Source organism: Limulus polyphemus, unplaced genomic scaffold (assembly GCF_000517525.1).
Source record: "Limulus polyphemus unplaced genomic scaffold, Limulus_polyphemus-2.1.2 Scaffold4322, whole genome shotgun sequence".
Classification (NCBI taxonomy): Eukaryota; Metazoa; Arthropoda; class Merostomata; order Xiphosura; family Limulidae; genus Limulus; species Limulus polyphemus.
The window spans coordinates 53969-72787 of record NW_013669932.1 but is presented as its reverse complement, the minus strand read 5'-3'; the positions used below and the strand labels follow the sequence as shown (position 1 = coordinate 72787).

Here is an 18819-nt window from a genome sequence, read left to right as displayed (position 1 = left end):
TATCCCTTAAAAAAGGAATTGTTCAAATTTGCACAAGTAAAAATATTCTTTTTAATATCACATCTCTAACTTGAACTTTGTGATGGACAAATTAAGAGGAAATAAGAAAGAAATCAATTATCATAAATGTTCCATTGCTTTAACAGTGTTTTGTATATACACCATAATATTATGCCAAGTTAACAACTGATATTGAAATGTTTTTAGACACATCCCCGATTTTGAAAATTGTAATAAATTAATTAAAAGGAATGTGAAAAAATATGGTGTAGTATGATTTTCATAGCAAATGCTAGCTTAAATAAATAATGCTATAGTAAATTAATATTTCTTGTTCAGAAAATAATTGCAATTCTAGTAAGTTCTGCTTCACTGACTATGGTGTTTTAAACTGATTTCTTGTTGTTGAATTTTGCAACTAACCATAATATTTGTTTAAAATAAGTTAATAAAGTAAGTGATTAAAAATAACAATTGGTGTACTTAGCTGACTTGATGCCTTTAGAAGCTTAGTATTTTGTTTTTCCTGTCACTAGGTTGTGCTTTATGCCAGATCTCTATCCTTGTTTGTTTTGGTTTTTTTTCAGTTTTTCATTGTAATGTTGTTGTTTAATACATGAGGGTGTGAGAAAATTATATTTGAGCTTGCTGATGTTGAAGCCAACAACTAGTGTTACTGACAGAATTTGGTAATTTGGCTTAAATATACTTTCTCTCAAAAAAAAACATTAATTGAAGTTTGTGTTGAAGTTTTTATGTATGTGATTTTTAATGAAATATTGGACAATCAGCTGGAAATTTGGAAGCAATTATCTTTGTATTTGAACTGTTAAATATGGATGAAATAGCTTGTTTTTTTCCTTATGATTTAGCATTTCCTCCTTCACTTATAAATTATTTCACATACTAAACAAACTTGGCTTGATTTACTAAAAATGTTCCCAAGATAACCCATTTTCAAGACTATATAAAATGGTATTGACAACGAGGCCACGCGAATAGCAAAATCTATAAAATAGGTTAGCCTAAAGTCTCCCGCCTACCTGAACGACCATAAGTTCTATACAAGCTGTTTGTTTTTAAGAAGAGACGTAATCAAGAACTACAACATCCAAGGCTTTCCCGGTTGTCCTGAGGTGGTTTAACACACCATATACTCACATGAGAACAAAATTTATATACACATTTAATAATAACAAAAGTCTTTTTTTTTATAACTATTTCAAGTAGCATTTAACAATAATCCTTAAACCAAGAGTGGAGCAAAAGAAAAAAAAGAGATGCATACACCCCTGGTTATATTAACCTAAATAACTGCCACTTTGGATTGGATCTCTTTCAGAGAAACAGGTTAGTTAAGCTTGAGGAATCACCTTATTATCATAATGGGGCTTTAATTCTCTTTTTTTTTTACAAGATTTGTAAACTTTTGATAAAGAATTACTAGGGTACAAAATGAGAGCTTTTAATTTAATGAAGTTTCAAACGAGAAAAGTAAATGTTAATTTTTCAAAAAAATTTATACTTTAAAAAATCCTTCAGATTTGGAAAAAAAAAAATTTGTTTTCTAAACAGAATTTTACTTCTACACTGATAAAAACATATTTGCAAAGTAACCTTAAACCTTAAAGGAATGAAAAATTACAACACCAGAGCTTATAGGCTGAGAAACGTAAAAAAAAAAAAATTGGTCATTACAAATATATGTATTTTTCTGTCCCATGCCATTATCTAAATGTAATTTCACAGTTGCGAATAGTACACTAATTATTCAACAGTCTGACACCAAAATTAAAAAGAAAACTATAATAATGAATGTGACCTACATTATGCTGCTACTTCCTTTCCATTTCACAAGCTGAGAATCATTCCTTTAGACGATTTAATGTGGCATGACTCTTAAAGCAACAATAGAGGCATTATATTCTGTCATTGTAGCCATGCAGATCAAGAAATATAATATTCAAAAAGCAGTTTATTCTAGGTGAAAAGATAAGTTTTTAGCAGCTGAGAAATTTATGTGAATGTATCATTATATCAGTTGTAGCTGAAATTGTTAATCTAGATAAAATTACAAAAATGAAATGGACTCTGATTCATTTTCTGAAATTACAAGTAGGTCAGCTTAGGCCAATAATACATGTAATATCAAGACTAATAATTAAATCAGGAAAAATTTTAATACTCTTTAAAAACTCACTCTAATAGAGCAATTATATTAAAGTGTTTGAAAACTATTAATTTAATTTAGGATAACTACTTTACGGTATCATGGTTGTAAGTGATAATATACAAACACTGACTTGGAAAACATTTGTGAGTGATAATGCTTTTATTAAACAAAATATCACAATCTCTGGATTTTACATTTTTTATTACTTAAATTGTTTTATATGAAGTGGTTCGCAAAGATAAATATATTAAATGGTCCATGAGCAAGAAGATATGGGAACCACTGGCCTAAAGACTGATGCTTATAATCAATACTACAGAAAACACCACAGCTGCAAAGGAAAAGGGGAAAAAAATTATTTCATTATTTTACTGTTTTGTTGAATAAAACAAATACACTTACTGAAGACTCAGAAATATGAAGAAAAAAAACGTTTTAAATTTTGAGTTTTATATGACAGTTTGTAATAAGTCCACACTGAAGTTTTCTGATGATAACAGATACACTGTATTCTCATGTCCTCACTTGGAATCTTCCATTCTTAGTAAGATACTTCACTCCTTTGAAAGGTTTGTATTTCTGCAGTAGACAAAAAAAAGATGTTATAGTAAACTTTTGTTTTAGCATCAGTAGCTGAATCAACACAATGAAAGTCTGTCTTGGGGGAAAAAAAAAGAAAGACTTTAATCCTCCAGATTGAAAAAAAAATAAAGTCTCCTTACTAGTTTATTTTTTAAATATTTTTTGCTTTGATAAATTATTATAACAAGATTAAGTATTGTTCAACCCTTGAACAATAACATGTTACCATCACCCAAACTAACTCTACCCTGTATAATTTTTTAATTTTAAAATTTGGAGTAACAAAGCTTGTGTCACATATGTTACGTACACACTGTTTTTAAGTCAAACTTTAAGCAAATCACTACAACAAGGAAAGCAGTTTTTTTTAGTTATAATGATCAAATAAATAGTCATCTTTTAGTGATAAGACATAATATTCTCTGCCATTATAACATATTTATTAAGAGACTCTACAACATTACTAAAATGCGTATATGAAATGGACTTCAGAAACTTTTAAAGTAATAGTTTTGCTGAAAATATAAAAGGAATATTTAATATTACGTCAATAAATTTTATATGTTACAAACACATCAAAATAATTTCCCGCTTACCTCCCCATACATGTCTAGTCGGTTGACCTTTAACCCTGATACTGCAAGCTGACTGATAGTGAACTGTATCTGAGAAAAGAATTCAAATTCTGAAAACAGTGATGCATCAAATAATTCCAAAATTAATTCTTATTCATCATAAATAGGAGAATAATAAGAAAGAAACAAAAGCTGAAGAATCTTATTTTGTTGATTATACAACTGGTTAGTAATATTAAACGTATTATTGGATTTATGGCTGAAAATATTAACAGTGAGGGTACCTAACTGATGAAACCAAGTATTTTAATCTTTATAAGTAAGAACTTGAGAAAAGTATATTTATTTAAACATACTTCTGACCAGGTAAAGTTTTAGTCTGCTTTAAGTAGAAGCCTTGTTCTGATAGGAAGTTAATTCTCAATACTATTTAAAAAGAAAAGGAAAAAAGTGATAAGGAAAATAATTTTGAAACAGATTTAGTACTTTTAGTTATCATACATGATTTCTGTATATGGACACCTGCTTCAAACTGCAACTAGTGTATTGATTTTTTTCTTCATAATATAGATGCTTTCCTGCCTTTATGAAATGTTATGGCCTTCAGTAATATGTTTTTGACAATTTGTTTAATCCATATTTTTTGTTTGTTTTTATCATTATGGTAGTATGTTTAAAAAATATTCTTAAATTCAGAAAGTGCATGGATCCATATTTTTGAAGAAAACAATTATAAATACAAGCTAGTGAGTATATAAATGTACTCTATAGAACAAATTTAACTCAAACTCTTCCTTTAATTATCTAATCATTTAGTTATGCGAGAGCCAAAGTAACTTAACGATAATGTTCTATCGGTATAAATTATATCAAATAGTCATTTTTTTTCCAATACCTTATATTTTGATTTCTGATCTTCATTACATTTAATTTTTTTTTTTGCAGACAGTTATTCTTTTTAATTGTGTAATCAGCCACTCTGCTGTTTGTTCATTTGATCAAACAAACCATTCTGTACATTTGATAAATTTTACTATGACTGAGTAAACTTTTAAAACAAAAGCATCTTACGTCTACAAACTATTTTTTATTGATCTTCTCTATTTTGTCTTACGATTTATATTTGTGATGTACTTGTGCAGGGTCTCCAAAAGTGTTTTGTTTCAAGAATAAATAAAATAAAACCAAAATTAAGAGTAACAAATATTTTTTATTTCTTGCTTTTGAAGTTCATATATCATGCTGTGTTGTAGCCTACAGAATGCATAATTCTTATGATTCATGGTATGCACACATTTTACTGATGTCATGACAATACAAATTGCAATGTTAACCACCCCTTATGTAAAATAATTTTAATGTCTACTGATCGAATGACAGACAACACATTACTGTATAGCACGAGTGGTTAAAACAGGTGACCTTTGGCCCCTTTCAGGGAAACAAGTTAAGCATATTATATTCCTCCACTTCTACCGTTTCAAACAACTATTATCATTACCGTGACAATAATTAGTTCAACTGTGCTCTAAAATGTTTGAATTGCTTATCATTACAGTCACTGTCTTCTCTTTCATGACAAACTTTAACTTGTCTAATACTAGTTTACTGCAAAGTGTGAATTCCCTCTAGGCAGTGGCCAAGTAAGCAGTCAGAAATAAGGACTTACTTTTTTAATGCTTCTGATCTAAAAAATAGTACACTTGTAATGTCACAAACAGTAACACAAAATCTTTTCATTAACATAATTTAGCTCTGTTTAGCTTCTAATCTCATGACTTATTGGTTAACCGTACTTGCATGAGTGAGGATCAAAATGTGCATGACAAGAAGTTTTACAGAGTGCCATTTAACAAGGTATTGTGTATTTGATGTCAGTGTTATTAATTTTACCCCACACTGCTGATTTAAGGATAGTTTCTGGTAGAGGAGAGCAAGTATCAGATACAACATACAGAGATACTGAAAAAATGTAGATAGTCATTGTAAAATTGACAAAAGTATTTTTATTCTTCACATGAACATCGCTTGTTAGAGTCTGAGTCAAACTGATGTTGTCATTTCACAGACATATCTTGAATACAAATACTTTGTAACATGTGATTTTTTTTGTTTTCAACAGACCTGTACATTTTACTCAAAGCTTGCCACATCCCATATAGATACATATAATAAATTCTGAATTGTATTCATTATTCCTTCTCCATTACGTGGTTTGTCCAATGACCGACTCTGTGCATATTCGGTTTGTCAAGTGCACTGGAATAGATAGTTGTTTCAAATGTGCTCATAAACCTTAAGCCAACAACAATTTAATTCATATTAAAGCGTGCCTGAGCTGTTGGATAAATCTTTATCAACTACTTCACCAGCCTGTTTACTAGACATTAATCAGAACACATAGACAAAAGAAAACTTACGGATATGATTGGGTTTGCTTCCGGACCCGAGGACCCTGTCTGCACACTGATCTGTAATTCATATGTTCACAAGAATATGATTAATATCTGGTGTATATTAACTACTACCCAAATCAGAATTAATTTAGTGTTTATGTAATATTCCCACTATACAAAAAGCTTCATTTTAAGTACATACAATTACAGTTTATACCTGTCTTTCCAACACTCTTATCCCACGTGTGACACAAAAAGTGCTTGAATCCTCAAATATATTTTCTTTTACTATATGTACTACAGAGTTAATGATCTCCATAATTAAACGTCCTCTATTCAAACAGTACTTTTGACAAAAAAAGCTCAATTTCTTGACTAGTTACTTAGAAAAAATTTTTCCACGCTAGTGGGTTTAAAAATAGTAACAATTACTGTGAAGCAATGATAGCTGACCCATTTGAAGTACATATACTAAGTGAATATGCCAACAAAGAATAAAGAAAACAAATTGTACTTGTGAACTGTTGTAGCTGTAGTTCAAGTTAGGAACAAATCCTTAAAACGTTTAATTGACATAAGAGTATACTGAAAAAGAATATTAAACCAAACTTAATATATTTGAGTTCAAAGCTAGTGGAAGTTTAAAATACATAAATACACACACACGCATATAAATTAACTTTCTTCATGTGCAGAAACAAATATTACTAGATGTACATAACTATATGGTGAAGTCTACAAATCACTAACAAAGGGTCTTAATGGTATCATTTTTTAACATGATCATTGGGAAATTTGAAAGTTTCAGTCAGTTATAATTAGTAATTTAGGCTTATCAATCATAAGGATATTAAAAATAAATATAAAGCTCAATCTATCATTTGATTCGACACATGTTGCCGAGTGTTACCAATTTCATGGAATTGCACATCAGTAACCACAGACAAGGGCACATCAAAAAACAAGACTAGGCTTATTATCATTAGTGGATTGTATATTATACGTATAGTTGTCTTCTATTCAACATGGTGAATCTATACATATAAGAATTGTATTACTCTATACACTTAATTTCAATTGAAGTCTATTAGTCAAGACACTTTATGTAGTTCTTGTTCATTATTTGCCTTTACAAGAATTTTATTTATAGGTTCATTACACCCATTCAGTGCATAGTTCTTAAATGGAAGACAGTTTAAATTCTTGTAAAGACAAATAATGAAGGAGTTACACATAAAGTCTATTGGTTAATAGACTTCAATCAAGGATAAATTAACAGAGTAGTACAGTTTATTTATTACTAATTCTATACGTGTTTATGTTGTTATGAACCCATATTTATATACGATTTAAAGATTAAAAAGCAACAGTGCTACTAACTTATCCTTCAAAGTTATTCAGCAAACAAGCTGTTTAGGGTACTGAAAATAAATGAGTTATTTTTTACTCACTGGAATGAGAAAAATACAACTGAAAACTCCATACATATAAGATTCTTAGTTATATTTTGAGCTTTTCAATAAATAAAAAAGATACTACAGTACTCGGAAAAAGCATTTCTTTCAAATTTATTTTCATGACAAGTATTCTGTTCTTATAAATTTCTACTGGTGGACTAAAAGCAGGTAAGCATAGCTTTGTAAAGTGACCATTATAACAAAGCACTTACATTGAGGAATGAAAGGATTATATAAAAAAACTGACAATTTCTACTTGGTCAAAGGAACAAGTGTTTGACCACTTTTCATGTTGTTAAAAACATTTTAGAATTTTAAACATTTGTAAATCATTTTTGAAACTTGTAGAAATATTGAATTAAAATGGACATTTAACCATAAATATATGCTGTATACCTGTGATATCTTACATACAGACTATACTTTTTTCATTAGTGCCATATGATTTAGTGTCACTTCATAATATTTTAGAAATTCTAAGTTAATGTTATTCTATAATCTAACATCACATACACGAGCTCCTTTAATTTCACACATGTAGTAAAAAATAAATTGTCTAAAAAGTATAATATTTAGTTCTCAAACCTACATGTCCCCGAATGTTAGGAAGTTTTCCAGCTTCAATACGGCCTATTTCCCACACCATATTTTTACTAACAGGATCAAATGTGTATTTTCCTTGAGTGGGAGTCAATGTCACATTAAGAACAGTCTTCGGCATTGGAATTTCAACTACAACATTCTCCACCTGCATTACAGGATATTGTTAATTAAGAAATGTTCTTATAGCAATATATAATTGTTAAAAGATTGAAAAAAGTGTATAATATCAAGTTTAAAATCTGTGTATTAGATTGTTTTATCACTTTGTACTTCTGCATTTATATAGTTCACAAACATCTGTATTACATCAAAGATGTACATGCAATTACTCAGCTATGCACAGCCCCGACAAAATAATTATTAAAAATACACATCTGTTATAGATGTATGCACCAACAAATACATGATCATACCAGAAAATCTGTAACTAAACAATGTAAAATCATACCATTTATACAAAAGTATAAATTATATCATTATAAAGTGAAAATGTTTGCAAGCCATAGCACCCAAAAGTACTGGGGATATTCAATCTATCAAACAAATCAAAACAACAGATGGAAAATTAGAATACAAGCTAAGATTCAATAAGGAGTTAGAATCTGGGTGCTAGAATCCAAAACATTCTAGATCCCACAATCACTCACCGTCTACAACCAGTTGTGAGCATGGTAGTTACCCCTAAAAATATAAATTGGATACCACCAACCACTCCCGATTTCTATCGAAAACATAATAAACAATGTTCTTTGAATTCTTATAACACTTTACATAAATAGAACATATCGTTCCCCTAATTGCACTTTAGCGGCTTTACTGAAGTTTCTGGAGCTTACCATCTTCCCCATTGTTTGCTTTGGTCCAATAGTAATATCCAATCTTCCTCCTCCAGTTTCTTTGAAGGAAATGCTGTGTTTCACATACAGAGGTATGGCCACAACACTACAAAAAACAATGAATTAAGTACTTCTACAATGGTGGGAATATTCATTTACAACAATTCAATTTAGAAATAATTTAGCTAAAATTAATATATGTTTTAAATATAATCCTGCCCTATTTTAAGTCTGTGAATCTTTCATATAACCATTAGACACATTTAATTTAAAAACAAAACTTACTCATATATGTCGATAACATATCATATAATCAAAATGTGACAGTATGGTATAGTAATGTAATATGTTTAATTTTAATTTGTTACATAAACCCAATAAAACATATTTCTTAATATATCTTATTCAAAGCATATGCAAAAGAAGCTTCATATCAAACTATTAGAAAAATCAAACTATTATATGGCTAAAACTAAAGGAAAATAAACTAAAATCACTTTTTTAAAGAACCTTAATTTTAATACACATTTACAAACACAAGAACGTTTATAAATTGTAAAATTCAGCAAGCTTTGGAACTATACACAACATTGTTTGTTTCGTTTGAATTTCACACAAAGCTACATGAGGGCTATCTGTGCTAGCCATTCCTAATTTACCAGTGAAACACTAAAGGGAAGGCAGCTAGTCTTCACCACTCACTGCCAACTCTTGGGTTACTCTTTTACCAATGAATAGTGGGATTGACCATCACTTTATAATGCCCCACGGCTAAAAAGGTGAACATGTTTGATGGGACAGGGATTTGAACCCATGATCCTCAGATTGCTAGTCAAGCACCCTAACCACCTGCTACACAACATCTCAAATAACTATTTTTTTGCATATCTGCAGAATTGTAGATGTTACCAGACACAAATCATTCTAATACTCATATTGATGCTTCTAGTATATAACACTAAAACTAGTGATGGGCCTACTACTGATACACCTAGTAATATAGCATTAAAAGTACTGATAGGGTTCACAGTGGCCTCATACTGATGCATCTAGTATATAACACAAACTACTGAAGGGGTTATCACTGGCATCATACTGATGTACCAAGGAGTTCCATGCTGGCTTTTTAAACACATTTGTCTAAATATTTTTTATGCACCATATTGCTTTGGGTTCATAACTGTTGGTTATAATTTCTTTATTATATATATATCATAGAACATAAAAAAAACTACTATCAATATTGTGATTAACTACTACCAATGACTATACTGCACATTTTCAAGTCAGTTTCCCCCCACAAACACACTCAGAAAATGCAGTAAATGTTTTGCTTTTTGTTGTTAAACACAATGGGCTATCTGTGCTCTGCCCATCACAGGTATCGAAACCTGGTTTTTAGCATTATATGTATATGTATATATTTTGTACAATTAACTTTTTTAGTAAAACAAAACAAAAAATTTGATAAACAAAAAGAATATCAATGTACTGAATAAAATTCCTCTGTTATTTCTCTCACTGTACTTACCACAGTATTTGTTTTAAACAGTCTACTGCCAAAAGAATGACTAAACGAATATTAAATTTTCAAATGATCATTTTAATTTTTTACTTGAATACTATTGTTATTTGAGGTAATGTTAGAATTTTTTATTTTCTACAAAACATACAAATTGACAAGTTATTTGATAAAGTGAATGACTAATACCTTTCGTTGTTAAAACTAACTCTGAAAAGCATATAATTTACAGTTTCTTATTGCCTTTCGTAGAAGTATCATTTTCTAAGACTATTTAATTTTATTGAAATAAAAAATATACAACGTAGTTCCATAAAGATTTTTTTATATGATTATTAAAGTATATGAATAATTAATAATCATACAGAAAGTTTGTTTTTCTTACTACTAACTTACTTTTGGGCTCCAATGTGATATGACATCAGTCTAAAGTTACCATCAGGTGGAACAAATGACAGAATTCGTTCAGACTATTAATAAAGGAATCAAAACATATAGTAAAGGTTAAAGTCTGTGCTCTGTCCAAAAAATGAAGTTTAAGTTGCTTAAACAATTCTCTCACTGAGCATTACTATAATATGTTGAAGCAAAAAAAACTGCCAGATGGGCACTAAGCCAACTGAGCCACAGGAGAGCATATCATAAACACATTTTCCCAATAACACATAAACTGCTTAGTACGAGCTGAAACAGTAAAAATTTATCTATATTTGATCTAAAATCATATCTAAATTTAAAGTATATTCCATATTTTCACCAAAAAACAGTGTTAATTTTAATGTGATTACTTAAGAGCTCCTTAACCCTCCATTGCTCAAAACATGAATATCAGAATATACTTTGGATTATAACCTTTATTTCCCAAAGACTAATCCAAGTTCACCAATCAATGACTGACATTATCAAGTAAAACAATGAAATAAATAAGCTAATCATCAAAAACTAAAAATCAAAATTGTATAGTACTGTACACTTAGATTTCTTCAAAATACACATGTAAATAATTTAGAATTTAAAAATTGTAGAAAAGTATAACAACTGCTTTTTATAATGCAGTTTTTTGGCAACTGATGTAAATTGTGTTATAGATCAAGGAAAAAGTATTACTGATATTTTGAAAAGTTTACATTGTTATCTTGTAAAATTTCAGCTATCAGTATATTGTCAAAAGAACATTCTAAGGTTTTATCAGAGACAAAGATGAAACTTGTTATTTTATAAAATATAAAACTTTATATCCTCAGAATTAAAACAACTGTTAGTGCAATTCTGAAAGGAAATAGATAGAAATCAGGAGACAGCAGAGAAGCTACAACACAGAAGCCTTGTCCATGCATGAGAGAAAAAACCCATATAGAAGTTTACAAAAACTTTGTTACAAGGAACTTTGACTACAAACATTATATTCCTCAAACTACCCCATACTCTTGTGAGTGAATAAAGGTAAACGTGGGATTCCTTGTCTACTCCATGACAAATCCATCAAAGTGACTAAAGCTGAAGTGTCTTAAAAATCCACTTTAAGAGAAAGAAAAAGACACAAGTAATGAAGATAGACCGTACCAGTCCATCTAGACCACAGGGGCTGGTGATGATAGACTGCACTGGTCCATCCAGACCACAGGGGCTGGTGAAGATAGACTGTACCAGTCCATCCAGACCACAGGGGCTGGTGAAGATAGACCATACCAGTCCATCCAGACCACAGGGGCTGGTGAAGATAGACCGTACCATTCCATCCAGACCACAGGAGCTGGTGAAGATAGACTGTACCATTCCATCCAGACCACAGGGGCTAGTGAAGATAGACTGACCAGTCCATCCAGACCACAGGGGCTAGTGAAGATAGACTGCACCAGTCCATCCAGACCACAGGGGCTGGTGAAGATAGACTGTACCAGTCCATCCAGACCACAGGGGCTGGTGAAGATAGACTGTACCAGTCCATCCAGACCACAGGGGCTGGTGAAGATAGACCGTACCAGTCCATCCAGACCACATGGGCTAGTGAAGATAGACGTACCAGTCCATCCAGACCACAGGGGCTGGTGAAGATAGACCGTTAATAGATCTCATGCTGTTAAAACATGAGTCAGTGAGGGGTTTCAATAATTTATGATTATTTTTTATCTGCAAAGAGTAGTTTCAGTAGTTGAACAACATAAAATCAAGTTGAAATAGGAAAGTAAAGATTTAGAACATGCTCACAATTATTACAAAGTTAACACTGTGTTATTCTGTGGATAAGATGTATGTAAATATTTTTCCTGTAAAATTTTTTTTGAGTGAAATGTTTAAAAAGTGAGCTATAATTGTAAAATAAATGAGAAACCACACTTCGTTTTATTTATTTGACCAATTTTGTCAACATTTTATGTGTAACAAATATAAAGTTACCTATTAACATTTATGATAATTAGCTAAGAGATTTTTCTGGACAAGCTGATATTGAACTCCAAGCACACTGTTTTATCACAAAACACATTTCTATTACCAGTGAAAGGTTTAACGCTTAAAACTTAGAAGCTTCTACTACACTGTTCTGATGTTGTTGGTAGTTATAAAATAAAAAAAGTGTAAATGGCAGTTTTGACCACATTGTTCTGGTGTTATTGCTGTTTCTAGTTACACTTCACACTTTTCCATTGATTACATGCTACCCTTCTCGATTGCAAGTACTTCTACTATAAAGTCTATTTTCCTGACAACACTGTAAAAAAAAACAACATATTTTGCCACCAATAACTCAGAATAACCAGACCTAAAACCAAATATTAGCTAGAAATTTGTACTTACTTCCCATCTTCTGAAACGGACACAAGGATGGAAACTGACATCATCAAAAAGCCGTGGGTTTATAAATGTCAAGCTAAGATCTGGCATGCCACTTAATTTGATACAGCAATCAATCTATTATACAGATAAAAGTGTAAAACTTATTTAACTTTCTTATACAATTTTATTCTTATATGTCAAGTAAAGATAACAGAACTAGTTCACATTTTCTTTTAAAACTAAATTCATTAACCACTGAATCTAAAAACAACAAATAAAATGTAGTACATGCTTTTCCAATTTGCTTAAAGTTCAAAAGTGCAATAGGATGAATGTAAACAAATTAAACAAGTTCCTGAATTTTAATTCATTAACCTGTCTCATAAAAATCATGTACTAGAATCAAACTGATACTTCAAATATTTTAAACTTACATGTTTACATTAAAAATAGAACTTCAATTTCAATTTAATAAAATATCACATTAAATGTACATTTAAACAGATAATGTTTATTATTTGATTAAAATAAACCATTTTTAATAAAATTAATTTGACCTATAACTTGTCTATAACACTAGCTGTGCTACCAAATCTCAAAGAGGGGGGGGGGCACTACTATCATTAGTGCCATATCTAAATCATAGGTGAGAGACAGAAAGAGAGTCATGCATAGTGACACAAAATTAAAATGATCTTTGGGTCTAACAACTATATAATATATTTGTGTACATAGAAGAAAACAGGACTTCAATCAGTGAACCTCAATGGTGAAAAACTATCAAGAGCTAGAAATTTTTAAGTGCTACTAACTCCAGGTTTTCTTATTAACTAATGTATGTATTAGAAATTCACAGACTCTTATAAACTTAAAAATTTTACTTTTTCATCAGCTGATCATTATCTTCTTGTTATCATCATTTTATAAAACACAACTTCTTACTTCAGTAGTGCTTTTAACTTTAAGGAAACTCTTGAGTATGATCATAAGAAAATGTTGTTTGTATAATTGTTTTTCTGGTAACATTAAATGGAGAGTCCAGTAAAAAAAAAAAAACGTTTCAGTAACAATTACCAAATACAAGTTCTGTTTTTGCAGGAAAACTACAGTTTAAACATCCAATCAAATCTTCATATTGTTCAAAGAAACACATGCAAAATAATTCTACTTTTTGTTTTAATGGTAAAGTTCCGAGAATTCATGAGCTGATTCATCTATCAGCATTTAAACCTCTCATCAAAGAATATTGTGTAGTTGTTCTAAATAATCATATATCTATATAGATCATTTACCAAACTGAAGTCTTCTATATGACCGAGTACAAATTAATTCATCCACATATACTGTGAAGGAATATCCCATGTACTTACGTAGCCTTGGATCTCTGCAAATACAACTGAACCACTTTTGTCAATAATGGCATCCACCTCTTCTATAACATCGAAGTATGCCTCATTGTTTGTATACTTCACTCCTGTTCTCCTCCATGGGATGTTGGAGAGTTGACCCGTTGGAAGTGTATGGCTAAGACTAGCATTAAAAAAAATAGCAACTTACAAAAACAACTAAACACACACACACACATATATATAGTATTGTGAATGATAAATAAAACAAAAGCTTAATACAGGTTCACTAATTTTTTAATTTTAAATTAACTTAAATATTAGAAGAATTTTATATAAAAGATATGTTATTGATTGCTCTCAAGACAGTATGCTTTCTTGATAAAAAGTTATATTTTTGCAAACATGTGAAAACCTGACATTTTGTATTCAAACATTACTCGGAAAGTTGGAATAAATATTTATATTTAAATGCACTGAAATATATAAAAAAACAGTAATTAAAAATGATTTAAGTTTATATAACCTAAACAAAATTTGGTTTTATCACTTTTGAAGTTTACTAATACACTAATTATGCTTAGTACATAAAGTGAATTAAATAATCTACTATATGTACATATACTAACTTAGATTTTCCTGTCACAGTGTTAGCAATAGTCCTCAAAATATTTGGAGGTTTAATGAGCTCTTTCAGAATATTGGACTCAGTGGCTAATGGAAATCCATTGTCCAGCATTTCATCAAGAAGCTAAGAAAATTGAAAAACATTGTTTCATCACTATAAAGATAAATCTGGAATTAATCAATGTATATAAAGTTATACTTTTAAACAAATTACAACAATATCAACACAAGTACACTGGAAACATATGGAAATATAATACATTTATCATTATTAATAAGCTAAAAACAGGTGAAAATTGTATTTTTTCCAAAATGTAGTATAATAAGCCTATTATCCTATACCGAATGATATTTCTTTTATAAAATTTCATTTTCTGTGTGTACATGTACTAAAACATGAGCTTGATCACATTAAAGATAGTTTAAATTAAATTACATAGTTGCGAGGGAGCTTTGGAAATTAGGAACAAATTGATAGGATAGTTCGGGCACAAGGAGTTTGGAAAAAAGGAGAATAAGAACATAACATATTAAATAATAGTTTTAAAGATAAGACTGTCAGATTTAACAACACACACAGTTAACTGAAGAATAAGCTTAGTTGCTACTACTGCTAATGCTAAAAGTACTAGGAACAAAACAGAAGACTTAACAGCTTTAGTTAAAACAGAAGACTATGATAAACTGGTAATTACTGAAATTTTATTAGATTTGGAGAACGATGACCATAAGAATTATTTCCAGTGTTCAAAATATGGGTGGAATTTCTGTTTGCCCAGTGAGCAACTCACATGAGTAGTCCTCATTGCCTGAAATTTTGGTTACTGGACAAATGTCAATTAATATTTATATTGTGTTTAAATAAACATCCATCTACTGTCATCAAGACAGATGCTGTGGCAAAGAAGCAATACTATTGGTTAAGAAAACAAAAGGGGCAACACATACTAGGAATGAATACATTAAAAAAAATATTTTCTTGTTGTAAATAAACTTCTATTCAATATTCAGGTTGTCATGGTTTTGTCTTGATTGTGGAACTTGCTGAAGGTGATGAGTGTGTTTTCCAAAACGTTCATTTAATATGTTATTATTCATCACTTCCGTGGTTGTATTGCTCATCATTATTGGTTTTAGTTTCTTGATCAACAGTCCCTTTGATTCATGCATCTTGTTCATCTTGTTGGAATAACATATTATGTCAAAGTTATTTTCATCAGCAGTTCTGTCAAATTCCTGATCTAGATGTTTGTAGATATTTGAAACATTTACAACACTAGGTTTCAGTTGCTTTTTTATACACTGCTCTAAACAACATGTAGCTGATCTCGCATAATCACATCCACATCAAGAACAAACATACAGATAAACAATGTAGGAGCAATGAAATTTATTAATTCTGTCCTTTATCATGAGTTATCAATCCTCAATACTTATTTTAAGTACACACATCAAGAACAAACATCTAGATAAACAATGTAGGAGCAATGAAATTTATTAATTCTGTCCTTTATCATGAGTTATCAATCCTCAATACATATTTTAAGTACACACTGAATTTTGTAGATACATTGATTTCAATCTATTTTTGATTTTATTTCTCAACACATAACATTCTTTACCCAAAAATGGAAGACTGGCATAAAATGACAGCTTGGGTACATTATAATTGACAGCTTGAGTACATTATAATTCACTTTAAGAGTGGTGTATGCTACATTTAAAAAATGTTGTCAATTAATGATAGATGAAAAACATTTTTGAACAGCACATTTCTTACACTTTTTACTTCTCTCCAAAAAATAATTATGGCAGCCAACAATTTAACAGGTTCCATAAAATAATCATATTGCTAGTAATTATCATAATTTTCACAAAAAAAAACAACAGAAAGTGTAAAATATGTGCTGTTAAAATAATATAGTCAGTAACTCATTATTTTTCTAACAGGATGATTAACATATTTTGTCACTGTCAGTAGTTGAGGCCAGCACTATACAAGAGTTTATATAGAGAAGCCAGGTATTTCCTGAAAAGTGTGGATTTAAATGTTTACTTTTACCAAGGGTGGGTGTGCAAGGACAGCCTTGGGAAACTAAATGGTCTCTTGCCATAATTTTATGTCATAGCTTTTTCTACATATATTTAAAACATATCTTGCATCAAAAGTTGCTACTTTCAAAATATTCTGCTGTTTCATAAATAAAATGGATGATTTAACTGATTACTTATGAAAAGCAATTACTTCAATCAGTATCACATAAACTAATCAATTAAATGAAATTAATGTTTCCAGTTATTACTGTTTTAGAATATTCCAACAACTGATTAATCAGAATTACATTTAAATTGGCTGCCACAATGCTAATCAACTAACTGAAATATTTCTATTATGTTTGTTTGTTGTTGTTCAGTACACAGTTACATAATGGGTTATATGTGTTCTTTTTTTTTTTTTACTTAAAGCTTGTTTAAGCTTTGGTGATTTGGATGGGGCCTTGTGATAAAAGGGTTTCAGGCTGAATTCCCATTGGCAACCAACTTTCTCACCCTGTCTTTGTTATGACAAAGCTATTTAGGCTATTTGCCATTTTCACTAATTTTGAACTGCTGATCAGAAGAAATGGTAACTGTCTGGCAGCACCTGCCACCAACTTTTTTTTTCTTCTTCTTCTTGAACTGTTGATTAAACAGACGGCAAATGTCTGGAAGTACCCACCTCCAACTTTTTTGTTTTTGAAATGCAGACTAGAGGGAAGGTAATTGGCACCTACCACCACTTTTTTTTTCTTTTACTTGTACACACCATGGTTTGAGGAACACTGTCATAATTGATTAATCAAAGGTAATTAATTGGATTGTCAATTAATTGATTAGCAAATACCACTAACTGCCCAGCCCTATTCGTGAGACATATTTACAAGATTTTTTCACTAAAATTCGATAGTACACGTAAGAATATGAACAAATTTTTTGAATTTTTAAATAATTAACAGTCTTACCTCATAAACCACAACATAATGCTCCTTGATCAGAAACTCTGTGCAGTCACCAAAATAATCTTCAATAATATCCACTACACGGTGAAGGAACTCAATAACAAATAGGGGAGGAGCTAAAAATAAATAACTTGTTGCAGCACAAGGTTCAAAGTTTTTTATAATTTATAAATACTAGGTATATTGACATATTATTCAAACATGCAAGCTGCCATATGTGTAACGAATTTATTATTGTATATTTGTTTTAATATTGACGTTTGTTGAAATCAAATTTATATTTAGAAACATACATAGCTTATACTGTTAAATATGTATTGTGAAACTCCTGCTATTCTCCAAAATTGTAGAAGATTCTCGAGAATAAGAATCAACAATATATGTATGTACAAAAATGCTTAAATTTGTATTGTTACATAAACTGAATTTTCTAGAAAGACTCCACACGCCTATAAATATAACCAATGCAATGTGCCATAAAAAGTAGTATCTATTATTAGTCTGTGTGCTGTAAACTTTGGAAGCTATAACTGTGATTGTTATAATGCTTACCAATCAGAAAACTTCAGATATTTGACCAGGAACCTTTAAAAAGTTCAAACATTACAAATCATTTAACTTCAGTGGATTCATATCAGACATTTGTACCTTTACAAAGATATTATATAACTTCAGCGGCAAAAAAAACTCGACCTGTAATCAGTGTGTGTGTGTGGCTGGTAAGTAACAAAGGACAAAGCTAGCTAGCTTCCTGTTAAGTGAATTATACCTACACCAACTTGTAATCAACTCGCTCATCGTGAACCCTCAATAAGATATCGAAGAATTTCCAGACTAAAAGGAAGACTTTATATTGCTTGTAATAACTGTTATTGTAAATTGTATTGCTGTGTGTAAATTAAAATATATTTGTGTTAAAAAAGAAAAC

The 18819-nt window shown here is 30.3% G+C and overlaps 1 protein-coding gene across 1 annotated transcript in view; it reads right to left on the bottom strand.

Moving 5' to 3' along the window:
• Window positions 1-2515: 2515 nt before the first annotated feature.
• LOC106470958 (AP-3 complex subunit mu-1) overlaps window positions 2516-18819 on the bottom strand; it is a 21948-nt gene continuing 5644 nt past the window's right edge. Inside the window, exons 3-12 of the mRNA XM_013931537.2 lie at window positions 17895-18007; window positions 14895-15016; window positions 14290-14449; window positions 12941-13054; window positions 10541-10614; window positions 8623-8728; window positions 7773-7931; window positions 5751-5801; window positions 3352-3420; window positions 2516-2752 (exon numbers count right to left, since the gene is read on the bottom strand). Of these exons, the coding sequence (XP_013786991.1) occupies window positions 2687-2752; window positions 3352-3420; window positions 5751-5801; window positions 7773-7931; window positions 8623-8728; window positions 10541-10614; window positions 12941-13054; window positions 14290-14449; window positions 14895-15016; window positions 17895-18007 (1034 nt within the window). The 3' untranslated portion in view covers window positions 2516-2686. The remainder of the gene's footprint in view (window positions 2753-3351; window positions 3421-5750; window positions 5802-7772; window positions 7932-8622; window positions 8729-10540; window positions 10615-12940; window positions 13055-14289; window positions 14450-14894; window positions 15017-17894; window positions 18008-18819) is intronic.